Consider the following 19,172-nt stretch of genomic DNA (forward strand, 5'->3'; position numbering starts at 1 on the left):
CGATGCACATTATTCAGGGTTTCACCATCTCAGATTGGGAAGGAATTGACAGGATTACCTCTCCACCACATTCCAACTACACTTACTCAGTTCAAGAATCAGTTTTGGCTGGCCTTGACATGGTATGTGCAGTGTGTGTGTCAGCGTATTAATTCTTATACTATTAATTAATCCATCCAATATCCCCATGTACGTACAGATCATGGTTCCTTACCTATACCCCGAGTTCATTAATATCCTCACAGATCTGGTGAATAAGAAAGTGATCCCAATGAGGAGAATTAATGATGCTGTTAAGAGGATTTTGAGGGTCAAGTTTGAAATGGGACTTTTTGAGAACCCGTATGCAGATAACAGTTTTGTTAACAAACTTGGTTGCAAGGAACACAGAGAGTTAGCGAGAGAAGCTGTAAGGAAATCGCTTGTGTTACTGAAAAATGGGAAGCAACAATCTCCTCCTGTACTTCCACTTGAAGAGAAATTGCCGAAGATTCTAGTGGCCGGAACACATGCTGACAATTTGGGATATCAATGCGGCGGCTGGACAATTGAGTGGCAAGGAGATAGTGGAAATAACTACACGGAAGGAACTACAATTCTTCGAGCCATTAATGCCACAGTTGACCCAAGCACACAAGTTGTTTTCAGTGAGAGGCCTGACTACAACTTTGTCAAGGACAACAACTTCTCAATTGGCATTGTGGTTGTAGGAGAGGTGCCATATGCTGAAACAAAGGGTGATAACACAAACCTTACACTCCCATGGCCAGCTCCTGATATAATTAACAATGTTTGCAAAGCTACCAAATGCGTGGTTGTGCTTGTATCTGGCCGCCCGCTAGTCATCGAGCCCTATGTTGAGGCCATGGATGCTCTTGTGGCTGCATGGCTTCCTGGAAGTGAAGGACAAGGTGTGGCTGATGCTCTTTTTGGTGATTCTCCTTTCACTGGAAAATTGTCAAGAACATGGTTCAGAAGAATTGATCAAGTACCCATGAACCTTGGTGACCAAAATTATGATCCACTCTTCCCCTTTGGATTTGGTCTTCAGACCGCACCACCCAATGAAAGTTTATTAATTAATTAAAAATTCATCACCTGTATATACATATAATAGTTATTTGTATTTCTATTTTATTTCTAATTAATTAATGCAATAAACTTCATTGAATTAACACTCGGTTCAATTATCAATATACAAGGATTTTACATTTTATACAATATTCCTTGCATTAGTTATCAAATCAAACACAAACAATTCAACTTATCGTTTAAGTGTGCTTAATTATTATTAACTACATGATGAGGCACGTCGGCATAGGGAGATGTAAATATCAGAACTCAAATTGCATGTCTAATGTGTATCCAAGTGCATTAAGATGATCAGCCATGGCTTTGTTCATGCCCGGAGGTCCACATCTCAATATCTGCAGCCAATTCGTAGTCAGTTGTAAATTTAAGGACAGGAATCAAAGATATTGGCCAATCTTTGTGGACTCATAACTTTTAACCAACCAATTCTGCCCCCTTTTTAATTTATTTTCTTAAAAATCAAAAGAAACATTAGTAAACATTAATTTTTAGCATTTATTACTTGAATTCAAATAAATATCGCAGCGGCACAAAATACATTAATAATGTTGAGAAGTGAACCGCAAATATGAAGTTGTGACTATGTGTGATATATTGGCTGTGCAACTTGAAATTATATGATATGTCGGTTGTCTCGAGTAAGGGAGCTAGATGACAGAGCTGTTATGTCAGCAGGAAGAATAAGTTGAGCACGTGATTCAACACGTGCATTACTTATTCAAAACGGCAGATGAAGACAGTGTTTTTCAGGTGATTGCAACACATGTCCCAGAGCTGGTTAAATAGCTGGTAAAGCTGTTGAAAGGCGCAGGAAATTTTTGGGTTTGTTGCTAACAAACCCAGTAACGTTGAGCTGGCTTCTGGTGGTGATTCTAGAAGCTATTCCGTATTGTATATAAAACCTTGAGAGTTGTTATTAGCTTTAATTCGAGAGGGTGACAGTTTCTCAGCATCTTTTGTATTCTGTAAAGGCCAAATTAGTAAAAGTTCGCTCTCCTTTCACAATGGATGTAGGTCACCTAAGTGGTTGAACCACTATAATTCGCTTGTGCCATTTTGTGTGTGTTTTCGGTTCTTTATCTTGATTTGGTTTCGAATTGCTTTAGTGTCTATTTCTTCATCAAGTTTGGGTTGATTATAAACCATTCTTAGGTTACAGAGAATTTTGAGTGGATCTTGGGGAACCAAGATCGGATTCTTTCTGGTTTTGGTCCAACAAATTGGTATCAGAGCCTCCACTACTTTCTTTTAATCTTGGAGATGGGATCAGTTAAGCTTAAGGTGGAAAAGTTTATAGGTGAAAATGACTTTCGCCTATGGAGGCTCATGATGAGAGCCTTGCTGGTACATCAAGGTCTGGATGAAGCTCTTAGTGAGGAATCATCTTCAAAGAAGCCAAGAAAAGTTTCTGATGAAGATCTACCAGATGTGCTGGACAGAGCCCATAGTGCCATAATTTTGAGCCTTGGTGATGGGGTACTCAGAGAAGTTGGTGGTGAGAAAACAACTTCAGGGCTATGGAAGATGCTTGAAGATTTGTATACCAAGAAATCAATGGCTAAGAGATTAGCCACTAAGAAAAAGTTGTATACTCTGCAGATGGAGGAAGGATCTTCAATCTTCGACCACATTGATGCCTTCAATAAGATCATTCTTGATCTTGAAGACATAAATGTAAAGATTGAGGATAAGGACAAGGCCATGATCTTACTGTGTTCATTACCCAGTTCCTATGAGCATCTAGTTGACACACTCATGTATGGGAAACAAACCCTTACAATGATAGATGTGAAAGAAACACTGAGTTCTAAAGTTGCTACAAAGAAAGAATTAAGAGAGGCTGAAGGATTAATGGCAAGAGGAAGGTCATAAAAGAAAGAAAGCTACAAAAGAAAACAAAAAAGATCCAAATCCAGGCCAAAGAATAAGAAATGCTTCCACTGCCACAAGGAAGGCCATTTCAAGAAGGATTGCCCTGAAAGGAAAAATAAATCCAGAGATGTACAAGAGAAGACTGGGGATGCTGTTGTTGCATCAAAAAGTATAGAATCTTATGGCTATGACTCAACTGGGGTTCTCATTGTGACTAATGACCAAACCAGAGGTAAATGGGTCTTAGATTCTGGCTGCTCCTTTCATATGTGCCCTAATAACAATATATTCATTAACTATGAAGCCTATGATGGGGGGTTAGTAGTAATGGGGAATGATGCAATGTGTAAGGTAATTGGGAGAGGCATAATAAGACTAAGAATGTTTGATGGCATGACCAAGGAATTGGTAGATGTGAGGCATGTACCAAACCTAAAAAGGAACTTAATTTCTCTAGGAATGCTTGATAAAATGGGCTGTCTTGTTAAACTTGAATCTGACACCTTAAAAGTAATGAGAGGGTCCATGGTTTAATGAAAGGGAATTTGAACAATGGCTTGTATGTGCTTCAAGGCACTGTTGTCACAGGGGACGTTGGGATCTTAAATCAAAATCTAGATAAAATCATGTTGTGGCACCTGAGGTTAGGTCACATGAGTGAAAAAGGCTTAAGAGAATTATCAAAACAGAGAGTCATAAGTAGTGACAAGATAGAGACTTTGAGGTTTTGAGAAGAATGTTTCCTAGGCAAGTCTTCAAAAGTGAAATTAAGCACAGGGGTCCATAACTCAAAGGGAACTCTAGACTACATTCATGCTGATTTATGGGGGCCTGTACAGACAATATCTTTAGGTGGGGCAAGATATTTCATATCCCTCATTAATGATTTTTCTAGGATGGTTTGAGTTTATGTACTGAAAAGTAAAAAAGATGTACTTGACCAATTCAAGAATTGGAAGACATTGGTTAAAACTCAAACAAGTAGAAAAGTTAGAAGGTTGAGAACTGACAATGGGTTAAAATTTTGCAATAAGAAGTTTGAGGATTTCTGTGCTCAGCATGGCATTGTTAGACACAAAACAGTGAGATACACACCTCAACAAAATGGATTGGCTGAGAGAATGAACAGAACTTTGGTTAATAAAGTAAGATGCATGCTCATTCATTCCAAGTTGCCTATGACATTATGGGCAAAAACATTATCCACAGCTTGCTACATAGTTAACAGGAGTCCATCTTCTGAAATCAACTTTAAAACTCCAATTGAGCTTTGGACTGGCAAACCAGCTGACTACTCAAACATGAGTGTGTTTGGATGCCCTGCATATGCTCACATAAAGCAAGGGAAGCTGGAACCTAGGGCTCTTAAGGTGTGTTTTTGGGATATTTAGAAGGGGTAAAGGGATATAAACTCTGGTGTACTGATTTGAAGCCTCCAAAAGCCATAATCAGTAGGGATGTTGTCTTCAATGAGGCTGAAATGCTCAAACCATCAGAGCTAGAAGAGATAAAAAAACAACCACCATGAGAATAAGGATTAGAAGACTTATTTTGAGGTGGAGCCATTAAATTCAATTGCAAAACAAAAAACCACTTGAATCAGGATCTGAAGCTGAAAGGAATATTTCAAAATCAGAATGTGAATCTAAAGAAGATTAAGATCAAGGTGTTAAAAGTTACCAACTTGTGAGAGATAGGGAAAAGAGAGTTATAAGGCCACCTAAGAAGTATGCATATGTAGACTTAATTGCATTTGCACTGACAGCAGCACATGAACTAGACTCAAATGAACCAAAAACATATTCAGAAGCTGTTAACAGAGATGATTCAGGAAAATGGAAGGCAGCTATGGATGAAGAGATGCAATCATTAATAAAAAATCACACTTAGATTTTGATAAAAAGACCACCAAACAGAAAAGTAGTTGTCTGCAAGTGGATTTACAAGATTAAAGAAGGAATCCCAGGTGTTGAGCCACAAATGTATAAAGCCAGGCTGGTTGCCAAAGGCTTTACACAAAAGGAAGACATGGATTTTACTAAGATTTTTTCCCTAGTGGTAAGACACTCTTCTTTAAGAATCTTGTTGGGATTAGTAGTTGTAAATGGCATGCATCTCGAGCAGATGGATGTCAAGACTGCTTTCCTCCATGGTGAGTTGGATGAAATGATTGTAATGAGACAACCAGATGGGTATGTGAATCCTGAAAAACCTGACTATGTATGCCACCTTAAAAAATCCTTGTATGGACTTAAACAATCCCCAAGACAATGGTACTTGAGGTTTGATAGGTTTATGACAGAGAACAACTTTCAAAGGTGTCCATTTGATTGTTGTGTATATCATAAGGATGTGGAAGATGGCAGTAAGATCTATTTGTTATTATATGTTGATGACATGCTGATAGCCTGTAAACATATGGATCAAATAGATGCTCTGAAGCAGCAACTGAGGGGTTCATTTGAGATGAAGGATCTTGGAGAAGCAAAGAAGATCCTTGGTGTTGAACTGATAAGAAATAGAAAGAATGGTATTTTGGTATTATCACAGCAGAGATACATCAAGAAAGTACTTGAAAGGTTTGAAATGGGAAGATCAAAGCCAATTCTAACTCCACTACCAGCTCATTTCAGATTGTCCTCTCAACAGTGTCCTAAAACTGATGCTGAAAGAGCTGAAATGAGCTCAATTCTATATTCAAGTGCAGTAGGGTGTTTGATGTATGCAATGGTTCTAACCAGGCCTGGCTTGTCCTATGCAGTTAGTGTGGTAAGTAGGTATATGGCTGATCCAGGAAAAGAACATTGGAAGGCTGTGGTATGGATTCTAAGGTATCTTAATGGGACCATGAACTATGGTTTAGCATACAGAGCTGATAAAGGGAAGGAAGTCAGTGTAGAGGGTTTTGTGGATTCTGATTATGCTAGAGACCTGGACAAGAGGAGGTCATTGACTGGGTATCTATTCAAACTGAATGGCTGCACCATAAACTAGAAAGCTTCTTTACAAAGTGTTGTTACTTTGTCAACAACTGAAGTCGAGTACACTGCAGCAGCAGAAGCAATTAAAAAAGCAATCTGGCTTAGAGGAATGGTGACTGATTTGGGGTTTGAGCAGAAGCAAGTTACAGTCCATTGTGATAGTCAGAGTGCTATTTGTTTGAGCAAAAATCAAATACATCACGAGAAGCCCGAACACATTGACATCAAGCTTCACTTTGTCAGGCTAGAAGTATCAAAAGGAGTGGTTAAACTAGTGAAGATTCACACTAATGATAACTTAGCAGATATGCTAACCAAGTCCTTACCAAGTGCCAAGTTTGAGTTCTGTGTGAACTCAGCTAGAATTTGCAGGATCTAAACTGCAGGTGTTGAGTGAAAAGGAAAGATGAGGAGTAACTTATTTGGATTCAAGGTAGAGAATGTTGAGAAATGAACCGCAAATCTAAAGTTGTGACTATGTGTGATATGTCGGTTGTGCAACTTGAAATCAGATGATATGTCGGTTGTCTCGAGTAAGGGAGCTAGATGACAGAGCTGTTATGTCAGCAAGAAGAATAAGTTGAGCATGTGATTCAACACGTGCATAACTTATTCAAAACGGCAGATGAAGACAGCGTTTCTCAGGTGATTGCAACACGTGTCCCAGAGCTGGTTAAATAGCTGGTAAAGCTGTTGAAAGGCACGAGAATTTTCTATGTTTGTTGCTAACAAACCCAGTAACGTTGAGCTGGCTTCTGGTGGTGATTCTAGAAGCTATTTCGTGTTGTATATAAAATCTTGAGAGTTGTTATTAGCTTTAATTCGAGAGGGTGACAATTTCTCAGCATCTTTTGTATTCTGTAAAGGCCAAATTAGTAAAAGCTTGCTCTCCTTTTCACAGTGGATGTAGGTCACCTAAGTGGCTGGACCACTATAATTCTTTTGTACCATTTTGTGTGTATTTTCGGTTCTTTTGTCTTGATTTGGTTTCGAATTGCTTTAGTGTCTATTTCTTCATCAAAGTTTGGGTTGATTATAAACCACTCTTAGGTTACAGAGAATTTTGAGTGGATCTTGGGGAACCAAGATCGGATTCTTTCTGGTTTTGGTCCAACAAATAGCCAATATATTATCGGGTTCAGTTGTAAATTCAATGACAAAAAAAATAAAAAATAAAATGAATGATTGATGCAACGTACCTCATTTTTGTGGACTCAACTTTAACTAACCAATTTGCCCTTTTTTCTTTTTATTTATTTTTTTGAAAATTAAAAGGGATATTAATAATAATTAAATAAACCTGAATATCAGGGGCTGGTGTGGGACAATGCATCTGAATCATTTCCTTGGACACATGACCAATCCCACCATTCCACACTTCAGTGGGCTGAAACAATGTCGGATCACCAGTGAATTGTAATAAATAATTTGACGTTGTTTATTTCAGGGGGGAAAAAAGTTACAAAATCTGAAACATGCATATACAGACCTGGCTCAAAACGTAGTACACTTTGAAACGGTTTGGGAAGTTCGTGGCAAAGCTATCAAGTTCGTCCTGCAAACATTTTTAGAAACTAATTTTAATGCATTTTCATTCACCACCATTCACCAATTCAAATATTATATACATATGCTTATTGACTGCTCCATATACATAATACATTCATTGTACATTCCAGGATTTCAAATTATACTTGGTTTCTAACAATAGGGCGTCACGATTATTAGAATCCCACATCCCTTTTTTATTCTTTTTTTTTTTTAGTAGAAAGACACGATCGCATGGTTAAAAATTGTTGTTGGGTTGTATATGATGATTCCCTATTTCGAACACTAAGAGAGCTTTACAACAAATCAAAAGCAAAATCGCGTGAGCCTATATGGAACTTTGTTACATGAATATAATTCTCGAAAGACAACTTAAAAAAAAAAAGATTATTTCCTATAAAGTAAAATAAAAAAACCTATCAAATTTTTTTTACAAAATAAAAAATAAAAATTCGTCTCAATTTGAATAGATCAAATTTAGTTAAAGTTAAATCTTTTCTAAACTTATAAATTATATCTTTGACGTAGGATGTTGCGTGTCATGAGAATGGTACTTTTTGGAGGCCATAACTCAGTCTATAGGTGTCCGTTCTTGATGTATAATATACCGTTTTGAAATTTGTGTGACGAAATGAACAAAACCCTAAGTCATTCTGCCTGGTGGTCGAGCCGGAAATTCTAATTCTTTTCTAGTTGTTTTCTAGTTTTAAGATTTTTCCTATTTTTCCTGATTCTTCTAGAATTTTTATCTTTTTTTTTGGAACTCGGATTTGAGTGTCGTTTGTTCTTCCTTTTCTTATTTTGATTAGGAGAATTTAATTATCATATTATATTTTGGATTTGCCTATTTTAGTAAATTTACGATATTTAGACTTGTTATAAAAGGACTCAAAACTCTAATTTTATTCATTCAAACTCTATCAGTAAATTCTATAACGTTTTCGCTCTGTAATCTTTTGTAAATATTTTTCTTTTCTGAATTTAGTTATGGATTGTTTATATATATATATATATATATGTATATATATATGATGTATGTATGTATGTATGTATATAACGGACACCCTATTAAACCTAATGCCTTTATAGTGAATTGGGCACTGACTGTATTAAACCATATATCTTAATAGTGTGTTTGTATGGGAAAAAAAAAAGACGCCCACACCTTAGAATATATATATAGAGAGAGAGAGAGTATTGATTTGTTCCTCTAGCGGAGTTTGGAAAAGCTATTAAGGCATATGGTTTAATAGTATAATACCATTAAATTATCAAACTATCTGGCTCATATAGTGTTCCCAGATTTTAACAAATTCAAGATCTTAAAATAGAATATATATATATATGAGAGAGAGAGAGGACGCCTTGGCCTTATAAATTTAAAAAGATAATCAACCATCCACAAACTCAAATTATCTCCACCAACAGAGACATATCCTTACACTTTATGTATTGAATATAGAAGAAAATTTAGCAAGTAGCAACTTAATAATTACCTTCAGAAGAATGTCTCCAACTGTAACATTAGCATAGATGAGATGCACATTGGTCTTGTCTTTAGGGTTCTCTAAAATGGCTCGCGTGAGCTGCAAACATTATAAATATAAGAAAAAATAAATAATAAATATATTGTAAATAAAAATAAAAAATAGTTGCATGCATGAGCAATTCGATATTTACCTGAAACATTGGAGTAATGCCAGTGCCTCCAGCAATCATCCCAAATGCTCGAGCTTGCCCAACTTTATATTTGAGGCGCCCCTTTTGACCATCAATTAATATTTTAAAGTTTTGCTTACATGCTAATATCACCAACAATTAATTATCGACTCTCATGAGCCAAGAATATAATCCTCCATTGTCACTTCATTATAGATGGCTTAGCTGCAATTATTTTCTAAAGGAGATAGATTTTAGGTTTTCTCGTATTATTAGGAGAGGAGTTCATATGCTGATATTATGGTAAATTTAGAAGTTTTTTTTTTTGGTAATTTGTTCACTAGATGGGATTGCCCACCTCTACTTCTACTCAGAACGACTTTTTGAAGACATTTTGGGATAATTTTGTTTTTTTCATGTTATTTTTTTTTCCTTATTAATATTACCTTTTTCATTTATTACAATTTTTTTTAAAAAAATTAAGTATTATAGTATTAGAATTAAGGTGATCTATACTCTCACGTTTTACGTACCTAGTCATAATATATATGAAAAATTAGACTTTGTCATAATGTGTTACTTAGACACTTAATTCTGAATTTCTAGCACATCCAATTCAAATGGCAAAAAGACTTAAAATAGGAATGCTAGCATCTCAAAATTAAATTAAAGGACTTGAAACCTTGGGTCCCTTTACTGGAAGGTATTCTCCTTCATGCATCTCTCTGAAATGGTGAGACATTCTTCCTTTCGGATACATCTGTTCATATGCAGAAAATACTTTATAATTAAATTGATGAAGTATGACTTTTAGAATATCCCAAAAAAAAAAAAAAGAAACGTGGCTCTTTTGAGCTTCATTGTAAATAAGATTTACCTTAACAACTAGTTCAAAGTAACCAATATCAGAATCCAAAGTTATTGGAGTATATGGTCTAATAACTTCATTACCTTCACTGTCTTTCCCCCTGCTCATCAACATATTGAATATATTTTTAAAATTTAATTTTTAAAAAATCTAATAAAATATTGATTATATACAATCAAAGAAAGGGCAGGTTCACGAGACAAATTTTAAATACAATTTTAGACACAAATTTGAAACTCTAAAACTAAAGAATAATAAAGAGACAAGATTCGATGACATGAATTAAGAAATAAAATTCTCTTCTTCTAATTAATATTTTATGATTTGTTCTCTCTCTCTCCTATATCAAGTGATTGGTCTCTAATTTCTCTTCCTACTGTCTTCTTTCTCATCTTCTGTATCTATCTCGTTGCTATAAAATGCCTTATCATACCAAGATAAGCTATCGACACCAAAACAAATTTTCAACCATTGTGCCCATACCTGCTTGGCCTGTGAATAGTATTTGATATGGTCATCCAGCATCCTTAAGCCAAAAGAATCAAATTGTTATACAGTAAGAAAGGAAAAATAGGTAAAAGCAAAGCTCTTGCGATGGGAGAACTTAGAACAGTGGCTGATTAAGCCCTATTAGCAAAATCATGGTGTACAAAATCTAGGTTTTTAGTTTTCATTCTTGAAGATAATCATTGAAAATAAACCTCGATGGGTACTAATTACATTTAAAAAAATACAAATTACAGGCTTCTCCGTTGTTACAAATAAAAGATCTAGTCTATACTTTAGATTTTTACGTAAAATCTACAACATATAATACGATCGACACTTATTTAAGTGAAACTATTCTTTTAAATTTATTTCGAAGTAAAATGAAACCACGATTTTGGTGGTTATGTCATGTTTTTAGTTTGGCTTTTCATGGCCCGAAGGGTGATTACACAGTAGAAAGAGAAAGATGGAAGAGATGAGAGATAAAACATAAAAACCGAGAAGTGAGGATAGAGAGGTGAAAAATAAAATATTAAATTAAAAAATATTAATATTTCATCAAATCTTGGTCTTTATTTATTCTTTAATCCAAGAGTTTAAAATTTGTGTTTGAAAATTGTGTCTCTTAAACCTGCCCTATTAAAGAGTTAATAAATTAATTACCTGCAAAGTATATGTTGTCCAACAGGAAGACCCAATATTGAAGTGGATTTTGGAAGTGCAAATCTGAACTTTGCAGTATTATGACTGATTGGTGTTCTTTTAGTAAGTTTGAATTCTTTGAAATTCTCAGGGTCTAAGCTGCCTGAAAAAAATTAAATTCTCTTTCAAAGAACAATTCAATTTTATAATTAAAAGAAAAAAAAAGTGATATAATATACAAAATTATCTGACCTCTGGATTTTTTGATAGAACAAAGATAGACAACAATTGTGATGATCATTGCAGCAACCGCAACCAAAAGTCCAAAAAACGCAGCTTGAGAAACTTGCATTTGCATGAAATCCTTTTTCAACAATTCAAAGTTCAACATTTTTCCAAAGATTAAATAGAAGGAAGGGATATTTCTACATTACAATTGCTAGGTTATATATAATATATTGTCTTATTTTATGCTTTACTTGTTCCTCTCAACTTTTTATTATTCTCTTTTATGCATTTAAAGCATTCAAATATGAGTAGCTAACAAGGAAGAGATCAAGTAAATATGCATCCATATGGCTTTATTTTTATGGACCACAAATCAAACTAATAAGTGCATGTTTCATGTGATGGAATTAGGATGCAAGCTTTATGAACCACAATCAAATTTAAGATTTTTGGCTTTACTAATGGATATAAGATGCAATTAAAAAAAAATAAAAATTTCAAAATTAATAAGACAAATATTATTTAATAGTCATGTCAATTGAGATCTAGATTCGAACAAAGAAAGAAATGGAGTAGAATGTAATTCAGATGAGCAATATTCTAAAAGAAATTGCGTATTATGTCCCTAGTAATATATTAAGATTAACGATTGTAAAATTCAGATGTCCAGACTAAAATTTCATTAAACTAAAGAAACTAAAGAAATTTCTTTAAATTTGTATTAAATTTTGGGGATTACATACAATGGCAGAGAAGCTCTGGTCTGGATTTCAATCAATACCTGATGTCCGGACTTGAGCCTCATTCATTATATATTTAAATAATATGTTTTTTTAATAAAAATATGAATGATTTTTTAAAAAAAAATAAAAAATTGTATGGTTCTAATTATGTTAAAAAGCATTTTATGAAAATAAATATTACATGCATTCAAATTCTATGATAAGTCAAAACAAGTACTTTACTTTAATTATTTAGTCGTAATTATCAAGTTGTCATTGTGAGATAGTGTGTGTGTGTGTGAAGACAATTGAATTACGTACTGTTTTCAAATCAGGAAGCAAAATTGACAATTACACCTTTGGATTAAAAGATATTCCTATAAACAATCGAATACAAATTTAAATTAAAACATGTTCTTATAAATTATTTTATTGTTAAATTTAGGGATGACAAAAAGACTTGGGCCAGCTGGACCCCACGTACAAGGACTCAGGCTTCGGCTTCTAATGTGCACTTGTGCAGACACAAATAGGGTTTGGTCAAGAATAGAGTCTTTCATTAATTTTTTATGCCCCAAACACTTTATTCTCCTGAAAAGTTTCTTTATGCACCTATAACTTGCTTCGACTCAACAAATTTCTTTATTGATCCCTACAAATTTTGTACTCATTTTTGTCGACATTACCATTTTCCCATCTTTCTTTTTAAAAAAACGACAGAAGAGGATAACTACATGCTTAAGTTTGGCGAAATATCCAGGCAGATCCTTCACATTTCAATAAAAAAATCAACTTCTCTTGACCAACATACTCTTTAAATATCGTAGATAAAAATTTGACTTTAAATTTTTTATTAAATACAAATTTAATATAAATAATTTAACCTATCTAGTAGACTGACATTATTAAAATAGTCTTAATATCTAAAATAATTTCTTTATATATTTTATTTATTTTAAATAAATCTTTGGGTTAAGTAGATTTTACAATTAATAAAATATATCTCAAGTATTAATTTAACATTTTTATATTTAAATTTTAATATTATGTTTCTATTTATTATAAATTTTATTTTTAAATACTGAATGATTTGTAATAGATTGTAAAATATTTTAAAAAAATTTAAATATCAAGATTATTTTAAAATGTATATATATTATATTTATTTTTTAATATATTTCTATTTATTATAAAATATTGAAGTAAACTTTTTGGATAATAGAGCAACATGGTAAAAAAAGAGTTTTAGTATTATTTATTGAATACATAACGGCCTATATGAGTATTTTCCCAAACCTATCTTTTTTTCTAAAAAAATAAAGGGTGATGATAGTTCCATCCCACTTTTTATATAATAGACCCCACTTTTGTCTTTTTCTTTTTGTTGCATTTACAATTTTATCCTCAAAAATTGCTTCATTCTTTTTAGAATTTCAGCCTACAATAAATTGGCAACCACCGATGGCATTGATCTCTTCCATGAGATAAAATTTCCTCCATTGGGAGAGATAAAATGTCCTCCATTGGAAATGGACGTGAGCTTTCATGGCAAGTGAAAAATTTGTTTCATTTAAATTTCTATACCAGTCAGAGTGAAAAGGAAGAGCAAAAAGTAATTCACTGACAATAAATTACAAATCATTTGCAAACACATTTACAGATGCATTTAAAGTAACTGGGGTTGGCAAATTATTCAATTCAAGTTGGATATCCAGTTTAATTAGATTGGATAATATCCATCCAAAAGCCTTTTAGATATGAATATCGATATTTTTTTTAAAATATTCAACTAGATATTGAATGGATATAGATATTAAATGGATATACAATATCCAATTCATTCATCCAATTAGGTTAAAAATTTATATTTCATAAAATTAGAATAAAGTTAAAAATTATATTCGGCATAATCCATCAACTTGAATTTCATTTCCCCTTCCGTATTTTCAATTTAGAAAACCCTAGTTTTGCTCTCTTCAATTCACAAGCCAGATGCTTGTCACTCGTCGGCCACTAATATCAGTCTGTTTGGTCATCTCTAGTCAGCCATTCATATCATTAGTCCTCACATGTTCCCGGGCTATTGATATTAGTTTATTCACAACTCTACTCTTTCCTCTTCAATATTACAACTACTTCTCCTTCTAATTTAAGTTATCTTTCTTCATCTTCCTCAATTGCTTTTATTTGTGAGTGCACAACTTGATGAAAATTAGATTTAAAATATTTCATAAACAAGATTTTGGTCAATATTGTGAGTACATGGTTTGATGTCCCATGCTAAGCCTCTGACAAAATTCAAAAGTAATAAACTAAAGCTATATCGAGAGAAATAAAGAAGGGGGAAGTTAAATTTAGAGTGAGAAAGAAGAAATTGAGATGAAGTGTTGGATTTTTTTGAAGAAAAAGAAATACAGAAGATTATTTATGTGTCAGTAGTAGGAAGCTTGATGTATGTTTAGGTTTATACGCAACTGGATAGTGCGTACATTACTGGGATGTTGGGTAGATATCTAAGTAATCTAAGAGTAGACCATTGGAAAATAGCCAAACAAGTCTTACAGTACTTACAGAAAACAAAAGACTACATACTCACATATTGGAGGTCATATCAGCTTCAGATCGTTAGGTGTACTAACCCTGATTTTGCTGGATGCGAAGATAGTATGAAATTCACTTTGAGTTATATCTATCTACTAGCGGGGCTGCTGTCTCTTGGAAGAATGCTAAACAATCTCTTATAACTTCTTTTCTTATAACAATAGAGTTCATAGCATTTTATGGGGCAGCCAATCATGGAATTTAGCTACAGAATTTTTTCACGAGGCTGCGTACAGTAGATGATGCTGATAAACCACTCAAATTATTTTGTGACAATAAGTCAGCGGTGCTAGCTCGACAAAGTCAAAGCATATAGACATCAGATTCCTTGTTGTTAAAGAAAGAGTTCATAGTGGATAGTTGTTTATGGATCACATAGGCACAAACTACATGATTGCGGATCCGCTTACTAAGGGATTGCCACCCAAGATGTTTCATGAGTACACTGCCCATGTGGGCGTCATTTCATTAAAAGATATTCAGCTTTAGCAGGATTTTGTATCTTTAGATGCTCTTATACTTTAGACTTTTTTCAGTTATTTCAGTTTATGGATATTTCGGGTTATTTTCTATATAAATAAAGTATTGATTTATTCACACTCTAATTTTAATACGATTTAATCTTACTAAGGTTTAAGGTGGACTAGTTGGAAATAGGTATGTTAAGATCATATTTCATGAAATTTTCATGCTATACATCCACATATGATCCATGTCATTCAGTTATATTGGTATAGTGACAATTAATAGGTCGAGTTACGATAGTTGTAGCAAATGTCGCTTTGATCCTATGTTGGTATGATTGATAGACCGAATTTGTTATAAATACATTTTGATAATAACAGTAAGGTTGAGCTCATACGGTTATTTTTCCAAAGTATAACTATCAAGTTACACATATAGTTCACAAGTGAGAGATTGTTGGATTTTTTTTAAGTGATTATACATTTTTCCAACGCTGGATTTATATGTGAATAATTATATGTTGTAAACTATCATATAGGGTTAAGCCCAATTAAAAGTGATCTATTAAGGTTTTCGATAATATGGACTTTGATGTATCTAATATGGCGTGTAGAGACTATAGGTATTTCTATTTCATACTTAAGCCCACTTAAGGCGCTTACCAATCCTCCCAAAAGCTTAAGCTGTTAGGAGGGGCGCTACTTTATACTTAAGAGCACCCGGACGACCAGGTAACGTCTACACGTTTAGTGCCACATCACCCACATGCGTGGGGCAGGAGTCACCACAAGGGTGCGGGCCCCTAGCACACGTAGTCTGGGATATATATTAAGCCCATTCCTCCCCCGAGGCTCGAACCCTGGATGGCTCTGATACCAGTATGATGTAGGATCGAAGGATGGATGTGCTTTCGTTGGAAATCAATTATTAAGAATTTGATTTAAACAATTATTATGATCGGGACGGCTTTATCAAATTTTAGTAGTCAAATTTTAGATATTTGAAGTACGTGACTCGTTTACCGACAGTGCAGACCAGACTAGCGCCTATTCAAGATCGCCTCTGGAATTTACGTCGTCGGATTCCCGTCGATATACTCAAATATTTTTACCAACTTTAAATATTAGGTTCTTTAAGCAAACCTAGCAACAACATACATCTAAAGGCTCATACACAGTACCAGATCTGGATCCCAGAAATGGTGCTCTGAAGGAATGGAGGGAGAAGAGAAAGATACAACTGAGGATTGAGATCTGGTCTCGTTGCCTCAGAGGAACGTAACAGTTGTATGGCAGATCTGATATAGACCAGTCTGCAAAGCATGCATAAAATTTTAAATGCTTTAAAGTAAACTGCGGAAATTTAAATGCTTTAAATTAAATTGCAGAAATTTAAACATACAGAAATTTAAATTTATTACAATCTTTAAAAGAAAGGAATTGCAAATCTTACATGTTTCTTTGGAAGAAAAGTCTTTTTAGAAGAATGGGAAATTAATCGTGAAGACAAGGAACTATTCTGTAAACAGAAAAATTTCCTCGATGCCTTCGGATTCCTGATTCCCAGAGAGAGAGAGAGAGAGAAATGAAAATAGAGAGAGAGAGAGAGAGGGATTGGAAAAAATCTGAGGAGTCTAAGTCTTCCTCTAGATTAAATACAAAATGAGTTCTAAATTGTAGACTGTAGCGGAGCTGTAGCATACAGTAATCTTTGGAACTCTCCACTATAGACTGTAGCGGAGCTGTAGCGAGCAGTAATCTTTGGAACTCTCTACTATAGACTGGAGCTGTAGCAAACAGTAATCTTTGGACAAAAGTATACAGGCTTTAAAATACAAGTATAACACGGGTGAAGAGACATGTGCGCTCTCACTTGTGTCCAGGGGACCACCCGAAGATGCATACATATAAAAATTCAAAAGAACATACGATTGGAAAATACAAAATGAATATTTACTTCTCTTTTTTTTTGAATTCTTACTACAACTATTTACAATGCTTTATTGGAGAGAAAATTCCAAAACAATCGTCTTCATTTTCATCTCCAAGTGAAATGAATGGCTCTTCTTCTTCGTCTTCATCTTTAGAGGAGTCTGCCACCGAGGACTTTGACCTAGAGGTAAGGAGCTGCTCCATAACTTTAAAGTATTCATCTTCAGTTTTGGCACTGGCCAAAAGAGATTGGGCTTTGGATTTTTGTGTAAGAAAGGTCTGTTGCGCTTTGGAACCTTTTATGGTTGGTTATAGAAAGCCTTTGGAACAGAGCCAATTTCTGATGAGGGTGTCAGTTAGTTTGGTCTGTTCGTCAAATTTTGACCACCATTTTACTTTGAACGTTCTTTGAATAATAAGTTGGGTTTCTTGGGTATGAAATCTAAAATTCCACATCCATACCCATGGTAGGAAGAAATTTGTACAGAAACAAAGAAAAAGAGGAAAGATTTTCTCTGATTCAGAAGGGATATAATGGGCTTTGAAGAGGTTTAGACAAAGGGTGGCATTTGGAGTTAGAATTTGGGGTATTGGGCCAAAGAAGTTCCACCATTGTTGAAACCAATTTAGAAGGCTTTGGACAGTTATTTTTGAATTAAAGAATAATAATCATGAATGGGATTTCTTTGGGTTTTGTATGAAGAATGTGTTAAACCAGGCTTGTTGATAATCCCAATAGGAATAGGTCAAACAGTGTGGTAAACGCATTTGAAAATTTGGGAGAAAGATTTAAATTTGTGAAGTTGATCACCCCACTGGTTTGGGCTCAAGACTTTTAGGATAGTAGCCGTAGAGTAAGCTGGCTCTGAATGGGTTTCACTGAGAAAGAAATGTTTGAATTTTACTGACTCAGTGGCTTCTAAAATGCTTTGATAATAAGACTGGGGTTTTGTCAAATCCCATAGTTTGAAAAACCAGCCTTTGGGAAAAAACTTTGAAATAGGTTGAAAAGGATCAGTATGGTAAAAATCATCTTCCATTGTTAAAATGTTTTGGAAATGGGTTTTATCATACCAATCGAAAGTTTTCTTTGAAGGTGTTGGTTGGGAAAGAACAATCTGAGAAGATGAACTTTCACCAGAGAGAACAACATTTGAGAAGAGGGTTTTGAAATCTCTTTGGAAATTGTTTTTTCTTTTTCAATTTCTTCTTGAGGAGAAATTTGGCTTTGGGAAAAACTTTGTAAAGCGAGCATAAGCTCAGGGGATTTAGAAATGGATTTCATCCATTGATTTACCTGCTCATGAGTGGTAAGGGCTTTAGACTTTGATTCTTAATCTTCAATCATGTCAATCCATGATTTAATTGGCATGGCAGATGAGAGTAATTTTTCTTTAGGTGGAGAGGTTTGAGAATCTTTGGAAGGTGTCTGGGGCACAGCGTCTTTGAGGATCCTTTTCCCTTTGTCTTTTCTTTTAGGCGGCATTTATCTGTTTTGGAGAAATTCCTTAGTTAGAAAATCAGGGACAGAATTTGTATCACCTTTAATGAGTTCAATATCAAAATCAAAAATACTTAAAATAGCTTGCCATCGTGCAAAAATCTGTTTTGACGCAATGTTTTGAACATCCTTTTCTAAAACATGTTTTGCAGCTTTGCAATCAATTCTAAGTAAGAATTTTTTATTTAGCAAATCACTTTGGAATTTAGAAATGCATAAAACAATTGAAAGAATTTCTTTTTTAATAGTAAAATAATTTTTCTGGCATTCATTCCAATGTGCAGATACATATTGTACTATCTGTTCTTTATCATTTTCTTTTTGTTTTAATATACCTCCATATCCTAAATTAGATGCATCAGTTTCAACGATTTTAGGTAATGCAGGGTTTGCAAGATATAAACATGGAATTCTTTTAACAGAATTCTTTATGAGCTTAACTACTTTGGTATGTTCATCAGTCCAAGCAATATGATTTTTCTTTAATCAATCATGCAAAGGCTTGGACATTCTATTGATATTGGGACAGAAATCGAAAACATAATTCAGGCTTCCTAGAAATCTTTGTAATTG

The 19,172-nt window shown here is 34.1% G+C and overlaps 2 protein-coding genes across 2 annotated transcripts in view; one reads left to right on the forward strand and one right to left on the reverse strand.

The window, feature by feature from the left end:
* The window catches only part of LOC18051809 (beta-glucosidase BoGH3B), a 2,250-nt gene extending 1,157 nt beyond the window's left edge, over positions 1–1,093 (forward strand). Inside the window, exons 2-3 of the mRNA XM_006445615.2 lie at positions 18–122; positions 200–1,093. Coding sequence (XP_006445678.2) covers positions 18–122; positions 200–1,087 — 993 coding nt within the window. The 3' untranslated portion in view covers positions 1,088–1,093. The remainder of the gene's footprint in view (positions 1–17; positions 123–199) is intronic.
* A 193-nt stretch (positions 1,094–1,286) lies between these two features.
* On the reverse strand, positions 1,287–11,539 carry LOC18051810 (NADH--cytochrome b5 reductase 1). The gene is made up of 9 exons (XM_006445616.2): positions 11,404–11,539; positions 11,173–11,314; positions 10,030–10,120; positions 9,835–9,912; positions 9,174–9,254; positions 8,990–9,079; positions 7,435–7,500; positions 7,246–7,332; positions 1,287–1,427 (listed from the first exon to the last, which is right to left on the reverse strand). The coding sequence occupies exons 1-9, from the start codon at positions 11,507–11,509 to the stop codon at positions 1,335–1,337; spliced, it is 834 nt and encodes a 277-aa protein (XP_006445679.2). The 5' UTR covers positions 11,510–11,539; the 3' UTR covers positions 1,287–1,334.
* Positions 11,540–19,172: the final 7,633 nt, after the last annotated feature.

This window comes from Citrus clementina, unplaced genomic scaffold (assembly GCF_000493195.1).
Source record: "Citrus clementina cultivar Clemenules unplaced genomic scaffold, Citrus_clementina_v1.0 scaffold_2, whole genome shotgun sequence".
Lineage (NCBI taxonomy): Eukaryota > Viridiplantae > Streptophyta > Magnoliopsida > Sapindales > Rutaceae > Citrus > Citrus x clementina.

What these genes read in the sequence shown, in the direction of transcription:
- LOC18051810 (XM_006445616.2), bottom strand. Translation starts at nt 11,509, where the DNA reads ATGCAAATGCAAGTTTCTCAAGCTGCGTTTTTTGGACTTTTGGTTGCG. An exon ending in GCATTACTCCAATGTTTCAG is followed by an intron (nt 9,080 to 9,173) that starts GTAAATATCGAA and finishes TAATGTTTGCAG; the next exon opens with CTCACGCGAGCCATTTTAGA. An exon ending in TGTACTACGTTTTGAGCCAG is followed by an intron (nt 7,333 to 7,434) that starts GTCTGTATATGC and finishes ACATTGTTTCAG; the next exon opens with CCCACTGAAGTGTGGAATGG.